Source organism: Vanellus vanellus, assembly GCF_965231255.1.
Source record: "Vanellus vanellus genome assembly, chromosome: 3".
Taxonomy (NCBI): Eukaryota; Metazoa; Chordata; class Aves; order Charadriiformes; family Charadriidae; genus Vanellus; species Vanellus vanellus.
Genome location: NC_138907.1, coordinates 19,866,789 through 19,880,242, shown reverse-complemented (window position 1 = coordinate 19,880,242; position 13,454 = coordinate 19,866,789). Strand labels below are relative to the sequence as shown.

General features: G+C 44.7%; 1 protein-coding gene across 1 annotated transcript in view; it reads left to right on the top strand.

The window, feature by feature from the left end:
* CAPN13 (calpain 13) overlaps window positions 1-13,454 on the top strand; it is a gene marked incomplete at both ends in the record, with an annotated part of 51,572 nt that overhangs the window by 16,663 nt on the left and 21,455 nt on the right. The window contains 7 exons of the mRNA XM_082481345.1: window positions 2,545-2,614; window positions 3,475-3,593; window positions 7,506-7,639; window positions 9,443-9,617; window positions 10,337-10,408; window positions 11,851-11,936; window positions 13,351-13,425. Of these exons, the coding sequence (XP_082337471.1) occupies window positions 2,545-2,614; window positions 3,475-3,593; window positions 7,506-7,639; window positions 9,443-9,617; window positions 10,337-10,408; window positions 11,851-11,936; window positions 13,351-13,425 (731 nt within the window). The remainder of the gene's footprint in view (window positions 1-2,544; window positions 2,615-3,474; window positions 3,594-7,505; window positions 7,640-9,442; window positions 9,618-10,336; window positions 10,409-11,850; window positions 11,937-13,350; window positions 13,426-13,454) is intronic.

Here is a 13,454-nt window from a genome sequence, read left to right as displayed (position 1 = left end):
AAAGCACTGCACCCATCACAATTGTGTCCTCTCTAAGCTCTTCCAGAAAACCTCTGTGCTTAGTTCAGGCTCCACACAGCATCCTTCAAGGGAACAGCCGTTCCACCACTGACTTCAGGGGTTGCGCTTTTCCAGAGCTCTTCTGAGTATCTGGTCTTGCAATTCCCTGCCACTGCCCCCTCCTGCCTTTGCTTCAGCTTCTGCTTGTCCCTTGCCCTTCCTTGGTTCACACTCAGCACTCCGCAAAGGGCCTGTGCTGTGTGCAGTGCATCCTTTTGAACCGTGCCCATGCTGTCTCTTTTTCTCAAGCCTGCAGAGAGGTGGCTACACTCAGAAGACCAAACCTCTCGTTAAAACCTGCTCTGCCCTTTCTGACCGCAGTGCACACGGCTAGTGGCGGTACTGTCATTTTTGTGGGAATTCATCTTGCATTTGCTGCATTGTTTCTGTAGAGAGGCAGGTGCTGAGCAACCCCTTTTCCATGGCTAGTCACACACTCTGTGTTGCTTTCCAGTTATTGCCCCATAAATCTGTGAGGAATACACCCCACTGGAAGCAGAGGTTAATTTGTTGGGGGGGGATTACATTGAGAGTAATCTGTTCTTCTCCCCAATAGCCACCTAGTCTGTATGCACAGTCAAGACATTTTGGCTGCAGCTGACTTCAGATCATGTATTTTCTGGTTTTAGACAAAACTACTGGTTTTTCTCAGCAAAGAACCTGCTTAAGGGGGTGGGCAATAGGGTATCTGCTGAGGCATCTAACGGGCTGACTTTTCAGCTGGTCTCCGTAACAGGCTAGCAGGACCCACAGTGCACTTAAGAGTTTTATTGTCCCAGCACGGAGTAGAGCATCAGCCCTTTGCTCAGGAATCCCAAAAGAGACGCAGCTGCCTTCCTATTAGTTTCAGGTTCTTGTTTCTATATGGTGGTTACTGCCACGGCAGCTATGCACTGTAGCGTAGCCATCGGCGCCCAGCCACCCTGCCTGGGCAATGACTTCAACAGCCTCAGAAATGATGGGGTAATAAAAATACTCATTCCTTTACGCTGTTGGTTTTCTGGGATGGCTATTGGCAAGTCAGACACACACAAAGGTACAGGATAAGTTCAGAGCCTTGTCATGCAAGTTACTCTTTCCTACTTGTGGGAGGTTTTGAATTCACCCAGGTGAAAGGGGCAAACTGCTGTCAGGGAGATAGACGCAGGGAGTAGATAAATCTGAGACAGATGTAGAGGGGAAGGGAGAAGGGCTGAGCACTGCTGCTTCCCTGTACAATGACCAACCAATGTTGCTGGTGACCACCGCTTCTTAGGCCTGCTCCCATGCTATGGGTAAATCTCTTACTGCAAATCCCTGAAGTCCCGAGATAGGTGTGGATGGCTGCGTGAAAGCATGTGGCAAGGAAGATGCCTGCCCAGGCTGCTTTCCCTGGTGTCAGCAGTGCTGTGGGGAAGCATGATCTGTCCGCCAGCCTGCAGCAGCGATGTTGCGTTGCATCTTCTCCTGACAGGGAAATGTCTTACAGGGGTTTGATCACTGTGAAGCCATTTCAGAAAACTGACAGCATTTGCTAATGCTGAGCTCACGCAACCGTACAAGTCATGTCGTGCGCTGGTCTTACTTTGTGCAGCATGTCAAATCAATTGGGGAGAAGAAATGCCAAGACCTGCTTAAGGAAGAGCTGCTGTATTTTTTTTCTTATTCAGATGTGGGGTTTTTTTGCCTTTTATCTCTCCATTTTCTTAGGTGTGTGATGACTTTCCTATTTAAGGCTGATTACTCTTTCAAAACAGAGCCTTACCCAGCTGGGGTGTGCCAAGGGTTACTCACAGGGGATGCTCGGGCCGTTCCTACCTGAGCACTCAGATATCCCAGACCAATAGGTGGCAGGTGGGAGGATGTTTCACACCTCTGCATGCAAGACCAAGCTCTGAAGTGTTTCCCCCTTCACTGCCCAAGCAAGACTGTCAAGGAATGCAAGGAAAATCTCCCTGAATTAAAAATAAGTCAGCCAGGCCTATGGGATTTCGCAGCCAGAGATTAAGCTCTCTTTCTATAGCTTCCTCACCAGAAGTGATGAAAAGCAGCCCAGGCTGATCTGTATTAGTCCTGCACGGAAACACAAAAGGCTCAGAGAGTAAAACATTCCCAGACCCAGTGCTCAACTGAAGTATAGACCCTGCTCCAGTTTGCTTCGAAACCTCTGCGTCTCTGCCCTACTGTCTCCCAGGAAACTGCATGATTTTGCAGCCAGGCTCAAAGCCCTCTCTGAAAGTTACTGGTAGCATTAGAGAAACCCAAATGAAAACTCAGTGAGCACCCAGACACAGGTCCCCACCCCTAGGAATAGCTGAGCAGACTAAAGAAGAGATACTTGAGTATCTCCTCTGGTTTTGTTGGTGGCAGGCAACAAAACATCGGGCTCGAGAAACAGTTTTCAGCTGTAGAAAAGGTAGGCAAGAAAGGGTCTTCAAGGGGCAAGAACACGTGGCTGGCAAAGGCTGGGTATTCACACTGTTCTTTGCATTTTCTTTCCTCCAGGAACTTCAGAGAAATCCTTATTTGATCATAGATGGAGCTAGCAGATTTGATATCATGCAAGGAGAAATAGGTAAGGTCATATTCCTGTTTTGGAAAAAATTGGCACAAAGCAACAGCCTGTGATGGCTTTGCTATGTTTTGAGTGCTTGGTGGGAAGCCGTGGACCGTGTTAGCTGCGGTAAACAATTAGTGCAGGTCAATCCAGACTCACACAAGTCCACACTCAATTTATAGCCAATATTTAACAGGATTCCCAAATGCAGCAGCTCTAATCCCCGTTACTCATATATGGCACCTGCACTCTATGTATAAGAACAAGCATAGAAAGGGAGGTCCAACTGAGATCAGGCAGATGCTTCAAGTACAAGGGTCAAACACAGTTCTGGGGTAAGTAGGCACAGTTCCAACATGTTTAGGACTGAGTTTTCTTTTCACCCTAATGTCTTCATCTGACTCTCAGTGTTTTCTTTCCCACTGATATTTCTGTGCATCTCCTCTGATACTTATCCAGACACATGTCTGTACCCTGTATCGATTCCATCTTTTTCTCCTGGCCCATAACCGTGTTTGTCTTTGGGAGCAGTTCTACTCTCATACAGAAAGAAATGTCCTCCCATTTCTCACCCCACTGAGAAGTATGAAGATTTCCTAAGCAATGTTCTAGTCCGCAAGTCTCAACATGATCATAAACAACAGGAGGGGCATGAAGTAGAAAAAGAAGGCTCTGTGCCATCAGGGTTCCCATCGCACATTGCTGGTGAATACTGGGTAGTGGTTCAGTGGTTTGGAGGAGGAAAGGGAGACAGTAGAATATTGGTGGCTTTTAAAAAGCTTACTCTTAGATGTTGAAGTCTACTCTCCCAAAGAGTTAGTTAAAGTGCACAACTGTGAGTAACTGAGTGAATGCACCGGATTCTTCCCTCCCTTGAGGTGACTGCTGGATGCTGGCTGCCCTGGGCTCCCTGACACTGCAGAAGCAATTTTTGGAAAATGTTTTGCCAAAGGACCAAGGATTCCAGGACGACTATGCTGGGATTTTCCATTTCCGGGTATGTATTCTCTGCTGTATTGATACTGCTTGGGCTTGGACGGTTGGATTATATCGGTGTCCAAACTGCCGTCCCAGTTCTCAACATACTTGAACACTTTGGTTCTTCAGTGCTGACTCCCAGTTCAGAATTTTGCAGAAAATCCCAAATTTTCTAACCATTCCTTGTGCTCCAGGTGGCACAATCACCCTTCAGGGAATTTGAAGCCCTTTTCTGAAAGTTATGACTCCAGAGGTACAGATACCAGCTGTTCAGGTAGATTCATGTACATATATGTTTTAGACTGCATTCTGGTGTCTGCTTTGATTTGGACAGGTTATTATGACTGTTGGCACACCTGTGTTCTTTATCTATTTGGACTCATTTTCCGTTTCCCCATATACTTCATCTTGCCCTTTTAGCTCGTGGAAATGGCTTGAAATTACAAATCCCTGGAGACAGATCAGAGGAACAGGCTTTTGATATTTTGAAGAGATTTGGTTCAGAGGGACCAGCAAGGCTCTTTAGTAAATCTCACTTTCTACCAACTCTTGAAATTCTCTGAATCTCCCAGGAGGGTGACTGGGATAGTACCTGGCAGGCCTTGTTTGCTTGTATCAGTCGACCAAATATCTTGTAGGATTAGAAGCACTTGCAGTACCATTAAGCTCCAGAAGCTAAACTGGATGTGGAGAGAATCAGTATATGCTTGGCCATTCATCATGCTCCTTTTTTCACAAATGTGTTTTGTTATACACAGTTCAGTACCAAGCAAAGAGCTCTGGCAGTGAGACTTCTTTAACCCCCTGGAGCTCTTATGGAGCAGCACCAGGAGGATTATCTCGTGGGCAGTCTAAATTTTGCTCTGTTCTTTTGCTCCTCGGAATACCAGATGTTTCTGTCTTGGCCCATTTCCAGCATGCAGAGGTGCACTGTATGAGATAAACCAGCTGAAGGGATACCAGTCCACTTAAAACACATTAAAAGGATGCAAGCTAGATTGTCTTTCATGAGAGCTTTGAAAAGATTAGTTAGAGCAATCCTTAAATCTTAAGCAGTATAAATACCTTACAGTATTTGAAAATGTTTTCCCTGTCATCTCATCTGCAAATCAATGCAACTGTTTCTGATTTTCCTTGAGCAATAAACCCCTGAGAAAGCTACTCTGAATAGAAATGCTTCTCGGCGATGCCTTTCAATTATTCCATCAAAGATATTTTACTGCCATCCACAGGCTAAGCCACCAGTCCCCAGTTCAGTGAAGAATTGCAAACAAGGCATATCATATGCTTATATAAAAATTCTAGTTTATAACTTTTTTTCACCTTTTTGGATCTGGAGCACGTTGCCTCTCAAGAATACAAAGGGCTGCTCCAGTCTTCCCACAAAATACTGGGTGTTTGGCTGCAAGAGTTGAGGGGTTTAAGCACTTCATCAGCTGTAGTTAAGATGAGTGACATTTTTCTCTAGGGAATAATTACAATGACATTTTTCACCAGGAATTTAGATAGTCCTACATTTGTATAGGAATCACTTTCTCTTAATCTGATGCCTCTGAGGCAGCATGTGCCACGCATTGTGACAGTGAGCAGCAGCAGCTCGGCCTGGAAAAGGCAGAAATATTCTGCAGGGACTACAAGTGGTTACGGTACAGCGCATCAACTCGAAACAGGGGGGATCTGCCCTGAGCGTTAATGTCCCTGCTCTCAGGATGAAACTAATGAAATCTTTAAAGGCCATGAGTGGTCAAGACCTCAGTTTTAGAACACATGTAACCTTCCTTTTAACACCATGCAAAAGAAAGTAGCTGAAAAGCATGGAATTTTCACCTTGCTTGCTTCTCGAACTGGATTTCTGTAAGATCCCTGTTGAAGGAGATAAAAGGGAGGCAAAATAAGAGAATAGCATTCTCCCTCTCATCAACAGCACCCTAGTGTGGTGTTGTTATCTTGCAACTGCCCATTTCTTTTTCCTCCTCTTCTAAGCCCAGGAAAATAAAGTCCTGATTTAAAAGGCTCACCACAAATGTGGAAATGAAGAACATCCCTCTTTGCAGCCTGCCTAACTAGGGATTCTTAGTTTCATATTACAGAATCACAGAATAGTCAGGGTTGGAAGGGACCTCTGGAGATCATCTAGTCTGACCCCCCTGACAAAGCAGGTTCACCTACAGCAGGTTGCACAGGACAACGTCCAGGCAGGTTTTGAATATCTCCAGTGTGGGAGACTCCGCCACCTCCCTGGGCAGCCTGTTCCAGTGCTCCGCAACCTTCAAAGTAAGGTTGTCATGTTCTTAGCTGCAGTACTTTAAATCCAGAGCCTATCAAGAAATCTAATGAAGCTAGATTCTCATGCCAAAAGGTGAAGATATCGGCCTTCTCTGAAGGCATGTGAGGCTTCTCCCATAGCACTCTTGCACTCCCAGAGCATCCTAGGACTTTCTGTGAGTTTTCTCATTCCCATTGTGACTTTTCATGTCCTTGTGAAATCTGATAAGACCACAATCTGAAAGTCTGTGGCAGTCAGGACAACTCAGCTCTCTTTATCCAGCTGAAGAAAAACACAGAGCTGCTTTCAGAAGGTCTCCAAGCTTGAGCTCCCTACTGAAGATGACCAAGGAAGCTGGCTTTTGGAAAAATGCCACTCAGTGGGTTTGGACTGCCTTAATCCCCACAGCCAGTTCCATATTGTTCTCCTTGTTTACCTGTTGTGTTTGCACGTGAAGTACCATGGGCAAGGATCACACATTTTCTCCATACAAACCTGCTGCCAGGTGTTGACTGGTGAGAGGAGGGCACATCAGGTGATCGAAAGGACAGCTCCTTTCGGACTGTTTTTTTGCCTGTCTTTTGGGAAGAGGACAACCAGTTGCAGGCTTTTCCTCCAACCCCATCCTGCCAAAACCAAGCAGAAAGCTCAAACCACTCGTGGAGCTCAGTTTGGAGTCTAACCCTGCCACCTCTTGCCGCCACCAATGTAGGAAGTGAGAGACCGGGGTAAGGCAGAGCATAAGAAGGATCAAACCTGCTTTTGGCTTAGCAGACTGTAAGCTGCTTTGCTGCTGGGCAGATCTGGTCTTGTGCTTTTCTAACAGAACAGCTGATTTGGGGTTTTTTCATTGACCAAAGCTGTTGAAATAAAATCATGCTAGACTAAATCTATTGCTGGCATACTTCCACTGGAGTCCTTAGCATTACTGCAAATAGGAGCTTGGCCTCTTATGATTGCGAATCATGCTAAGCTACATTAATCTGCTAATGACTCTGGAAATGGCTCCTTTAGTTCATCCCCACAGATCTCTTTCCCTATCTTCTCCCTTGAAAGGTTTCATCAGCTGGATCAGCTGGAGAAACACCTGCTCTGTCCACATGCTAGAGAGACTGCCTGCGTCCTCCTCATCTATCAAGGAGATGGATAACACCTCAAACCAGTCTTTAGTCACTACACTGTCCCTGTCCATGACAACCAGATTCTTAACTGAAACACAGAGGAAAGAAAATCTAGAGACTGGATCTTGACAGAGGCTCTCTGGCCAAGAGCTGTGCTGCAGGGGAAAATCCAAGTGCAGCTGAGGACTGAGGCTCACTGAACCACCTGCATGATTGTTCTTTATCATCTTGAATGCTTGCTGTTGCCTGATAATATTAGCATATTTGCCGTGTTAAATCTTTCCTCCCATTGATTGCAGGACTGTTTATATTCCCAGACAACTTCCCCTGCCACTGGGAAATCCAGCCACTTGGTAACTTGTGTAACAATGTAGACCATTAGCTTGAAGCAGTTCAGGAGAGAACTTGCACATATCCATGCTTTAGATTAATTCCTGTGCTATTTCAGGAGGCTGTTGCTTGCAATGAATATTAGCTCTTAAAAGAGGCTCATTCTTTTCTCTCTCCTTTTTTTTTTTTTCTTTTTTTCCCCTCTCCTTTCCAGTTCTGGCAATATGGAGACTGGGTGGATGTAGTGATAGATGACCGGCTGCCATTCCTCGATGGAAGCTACCTGTCTGTACACCCTCGAACATCAAATGAATTCTGGCCATCCTTGCTGGAAAAAGCATATGCCAAGTAAATATACCTGGTCTATTCTTCCACCCAGTGCCGAACGCTTTCTGCAGGTGGTTTCACCCTCTGCTTTATGCAAAACACGTAGTTCAGGGTAACAGCTGTGTGTGGTGTGCTGTGCTTATGTAAGGAACTGTGGCTGCATGCAAACACAGGGCCAACATAACCTGCAGATGTTGGTCTCAGACTGAAGACCTAAATGTACCCAGTCCAACTCTGGGAAGTCAATGCCTGAGAAGTAAAATGAACAGGGGAATTGCTGGGGACACAAAAGGGGCTGGGCATCTCCTGCTTTAAGCAAACTTCTTTGCCTCTGTTTTCCTTTCCATATTTTCCTCTGTTGAAAACTGCAGTCTTTAAGCAGGGATTATCTCTGTTTACAGTCACTAATCAGAGATCATGAAGATATTTGGAGCAGGCAACGAGAGTAAGCGTGACTGAAGAACATGCCCAGGCACAACACATGCACTCCTGAGTCTCTGGTCGGCTCTCACGTCTCTTCACACAGAGAGCTCTGACTCTTGGCTCCCCAGAGTACTGAAGGGTTAATAATGATTAATAGAGAAATAATATTTTTTTTAAATCTTCTGAGGAGTGAAGGGATAAGAATGTTGTCCCTTAGCATCTATGACGCTGGGCATTATTAGATGCGCTGAAGAGAAGTTCCTGTGCTAAGGGTAGTATGGAGGGCTGGAACTTGGTACACACACCCTACAACAAGCTGGTGTAACGTTTGCAATACAGTAATGAGGGGCTGGAGAAAAGAGCTAATTATTTCAGCAGATTTGATCAAGAATAAGCAAATGTTAAAGCAGCATCTGAGAGACTCAGGAATAAGATGTGTTTAGCCCTGAGATACCTCAGAAAAGTTGACTGAGGATTCAGTGTCGGTTTGCTGCCTAAGATTTTAATTACAAAGCAAACCAAACCTCTATTAAATTAAAGTTGCAAGCGATGCTGTTTATAAGAATTCCCATTTGAGAAGTTTTTCCCCAGTGCCCATGACAAATTCTTTTCATCAGTGTAGGACAAGGACAACCCTTCAAAATACAATTAGCAGCAGACTTCATTTGATTACATTCATTAAATAGAGTGTGTATGGTGGGGTTTAACAGCATGCTCTACCTGCTCTAAGTACGGCATGTTCCAGCTTATTTGCTGTCTCAGTAAAAAGCACATGATAAAAACAACGAGGACTGTGTTGGCAATATTAAATTATTATCCTATTACTGCACTCTAGCAGAGTGAATTTGGAACAGCGCTGAAAACTTGTTTCTGCCTTGCCTTGGGAGCATGGGCAAATATCTTCACCTCTGTCTTCTTCCTGTTTCTCATGTGCAAAAGGCCATTTTTGTGAAGAGTCATGACGAAGTATGATGTAGAAACTAACAGTTCAGCTCCATTTGAGCTGAAACATCCATTTGAACTAGTCACCCTTGGCTCCCTTCCTGTTCAGAAGAAGGAAACTGGATACTCCAAAATGAGATGCAGCTCATCTCCCTAAAATGTCAGCATTGGCACGAGATGTGCCTTATTGTTTTCCACTGCCTGTAAATGACTAGACAGCTTCCTCGGATGGGAGCGGACACATAAAAAAAGTCCCTCTTTGCATCATTAATTCCACAGGGTGTGTGTTGTGTCTGGCGATGTACTTCAATCGCATTTCCTTTCATTACCTGGCCCCGATGTTTACACGCCCCATGCTCACCACCTCAATGTGCATGTCCAGTTTGGAAACCGTCACTGTAAATTGTATATTAAAACACAGTGTAAGGACTAATTAACTTTTTTTTTTTTTTTCCCCAGGTTACGGGGCTCCTACGAGAACTTGCATGGAGGCTACCTTTCTGATGCTTTAGTAGACTTCACAGGTGGAGTCCAAGTGCAGTTTTCATTGAAGGATCCCCCTACTGATCTGGAGGAAATTCTGAAAGCAGCTACCCAGTCTCGGTGTCTGATGGGGTGTAGCACCTCAGGCCAGGTGAATCACAGGGCCAGGAGCATGCCGTTCTTGGTTTACCGTGTTCACGTAAAGGTTGCTCTTTTGAGTGAAAAAGGAAGTCCATCATCATTCCCTGTAGTAGTTGCAGCTTATGGATACCTGGAGAGATCTTGGCTGTAGAAAGCAGATGACGTTACGCAGTAACTTAAAGGCTTTTGGGTAGATATAGGTGGATGGGTCTGTTACAGAGAGGTCTGTGGCTTCTTTCCTGTCTAATTCCAGTGTGATAGTGGTATCCTCTTGCAGCAGGACTGATTTTGGCCTCATACCTTTGTGATCGATTCCAGCAAGGCCAAAATGCACCTCTCTTCTACAAGAGGACGCTATTGCATTTTGATTTGCAGGCTACCAATATTAATGGTGGGAAGCTGCAAAAGGCTTTGTGATGCTCAGCGAGTATCTTGCTAAAAGGCCGCCAACGCTTCCCTTACAGCATGTAAGGGAAGATTGCAAAGTCTGTGGCATTGCTTCTGTAGTGTCTGGTCCATCAGGACACAAAGCTTGGCTGTTGCAAACAAACCAAGGTCTAGTCCCTCACCTCAACAATTGCGTTCCTCTGGAGCCACTGTATCTGAGATACTGAGGTAGTCAAAACCAAGCCTCTTTTTCTGCCCTACCAAATGATAGTTCTGGGAGTTGATGACCATACCGTTGCAGTGTGGCAGAGAGCTAAAAGTTGCGCTTTCTCCTTTCTGCAGCTGAGGAGGAACATAGAGCTGAGGAACGGGATTGTACAGGGTCATGCCTACACTGTCACAGGAGCTGCAAAGGTAAGATCAAGTTCTTGTTCCTGCCTGGTGATCTTGTACTGGTGATCCATTACAGGGCAGTCACACCGCTATTCCATTCAGAGTAATTTTAATTAGCTTCACCCTTAGGAGGGATTGTTGAAAACACATTGTTCAAATTCTAGGAGATGGAGGGGTTCTGAGACAATGGGAAGAGGGACGATATCTGAATCCTATATTTTTTTCTAATGGAAAAATGCAACTTAAATTCATTTTTGTTTTGGGACACTTCAACAACAAATACAGAATTTCTGGGGATTTTCACACCATGCTGACTTTTAAAAAAATCACTTTTCTGTTTCAAATGGGAATAGAAGCACTGGCTGAAATTCTACGATTTGTCATATGATGCAAGTCTACATTTGTTCAGCTCAATCACAAACTGCCAAAAATCACTGTGTGAAAAGTAAATAACTCACTATTCCAAGAACAGCATTTCTCCATCTTTTAAAGCTGTTCTACTCATGCAGAACTTCTCCTGGCTAGATATTAATATTGCTGATCTGAAAAAAGGACCAATTTATCACACAGATCAGAAGAAATGAAGGATTTTTACAACCAGAAGTCAGAACGTGGCTTACTGCAGTAAGCTGTAGTGCACACAGGGAGGGTCAACAGTGAGCAAGGCCAAGAAGGAAACCAAACAATGGTTATGCTATCAAGCAAGATAGCTGCCACACATTTTAATCTAGGAACTTAAAGTATTTTGGAAAGGGGATGTTATTTTCTCTAAGCTATTTGCTCCCTTCTCTTTAATGGTTTTCCGTATGGGCCTGGCTTTGTGTCACAGCACCTCATGCCATGGCATGCTTGGTGCCGTCATCATAGTCAGCGTGCTGCTTCTCGGAAGACACTCGTAGCCAAGAGGAAGCAGGCTGTTTCAGCTTCCTGCTCCTCATGATGTGTGCAGAGAGGAGAAACAGTCTTTGCCCCTCCAGTGACTGCAAGAGGAGAAAAGCTCGAGAAACTCCAGCTGTTGGAAACCACAATACTGTAGATATAGAGCTACACAGGTTTTGTTTGTCAACATCTCTCCATGCTGACTGTTGACATTCACTCCAGGCAGTTTGGTGACCTCCTTCCTCAAAGTCTCTGCCTTTGCTGACTCACAGCATCAGATGTGCAGGATTAGGCAACTGGACTTGCCCAAGGCTGTTGAAGTAATGCGGTGTTGTAGGAATGCTGCTGCCTCCTTTTTTGTTAGCTATTCACTGTCCTCTGGAAAACAAAAAGGGAACAGTTTTCTCCCACATTCCTTTACAATGTAGCAAAAGGCGCTCATTTTTAGCTGCAGTTAAATGAGATCAAAAGTTAAACTAGGTCTCCAAGGTGTAGAAGTTCATCCATTTTATTAATCATCTCTTCAATGAATATCACAATCGTGAAAAGCTGTGACTGAATTTATTTTTCTTTTCTCTTTACAGATACGCTACAAGAATGGCTGGAAACATATCATCAGGATCTGGAACCCATGGGGCCATGGGGAGTGGAAGGGGCCTTGGAGTGATGAGTATGGTCTTAAAGCTTTAGTCTTATAAGGAAAATCACTCTTTTATATGGTTATTGTAAAGGACTTCTTCCTTGCACCCATTATAATGAAGGAGACATCTTAAAATCAATTATTATAAGCCTTTTTTCTACCTGCAAAGCCACTGTCCACAGAAATCCAATCCAGGGAAAACTAATGCAGCATTGGTTTTATATGTGCTCCTCACTAGGCCTAGCTTCGGTATCCCTTTTCGTCTATGTGTATATTTTTCCCAGTGGGTAACTTCAGATAAGTCATGGATGAAAGAGTTGTTATTACCTGGAGTAAGCTCTGGCTATGTCCCCAGACACTAGCTGACTGCTGCTATGGAATTGTCCTGCAGCAAACCTTCCTGCTTCTCCTTCCCCTCCCATGAATCTGGATCTGGGAATAGGATAGTTAGCAGAGTCCATGAGAGTAGGGCAGTATTTTTATGCAATATTGACCACAGAGAAACAAAAAGGGTCCTTGGTTATTGCAAAGGCAAAGTGGCACTGGATGGCTTGAGCTGATCTTTTGCATCTGCATGCAGCTTTGGACATGCAAAGACCACTTTGCTTCTGTGTGTCTAAGCTAACTTCTCTTTCCTAAGGAAAGGAATGATACAGAGGAAGACTGCAACAGTGTTTTGTAAATAAACAGATGATAGTTTTCCTGGTGGAATTGCATCAGGGTGTTCCTGGATAGAGAGATGTTCAGGTGTCCCTCTTCATGATTTAGTACCATCCCACCTCTCCCCGTTGCTAGGAGCACTCATAACTTCTCTGCTGAGAAAAGTCAGGCTAGTGTGTTGCGTCTGGATGGGTTGGCGGGTGGTGCAGACATGTTTAGGGCTGGGATAATAGCTATCTGCTCAGACAGCATCCTCCCATTTTTTGGAAGGGTGAACTATAATCCTAACTGTAATTGAAATGTCAGTAGAGCGCATTCACAGGTAAGCTGCATAAATCAATAAATTATTGATTCATGCTCTGTTTATTTATCTTACACGCTGCAGAAAGTACAATTATTACTTAATTATAAACACGCTGCTTGGAAACAACACATTTGACTGACTAATGCGCCCTCTACACATCAGCGTGTAGACTTTATAGTGCTATGCCTAGGTACCTCACTAACCTCTCCAGCATGGGGACAAGTGACTGGGGCTTGGGTGGCAGAGACAGGATTCCCCATCCCCAGGGTGAGTGATTCAGACAGGCACAGCAAAGGCGCAGAGCTCTGTTTGCTGGCCTTGGCTATGAAGGTATCATCAAGTACAGTCCCACTCCCAACATGCAGTTTGCTCACCCCTCCTGATCCCTCATGACTTGACAGGCTGGTTAGAGGAATAGGCTGGCCAGAGAGATGGAAAATTGTGCTTCACATCTGCTTGTTGATTTGTTCTTGTTTGCAGCTCTCCTCAGTGGGACCAGGTTGAGCCTCAATCCAGAGAACACTACCTCAGAAACAAGGATGATGGAGAATTTTGGTATTTCCCTGTTGATCCTTCTGTCTACC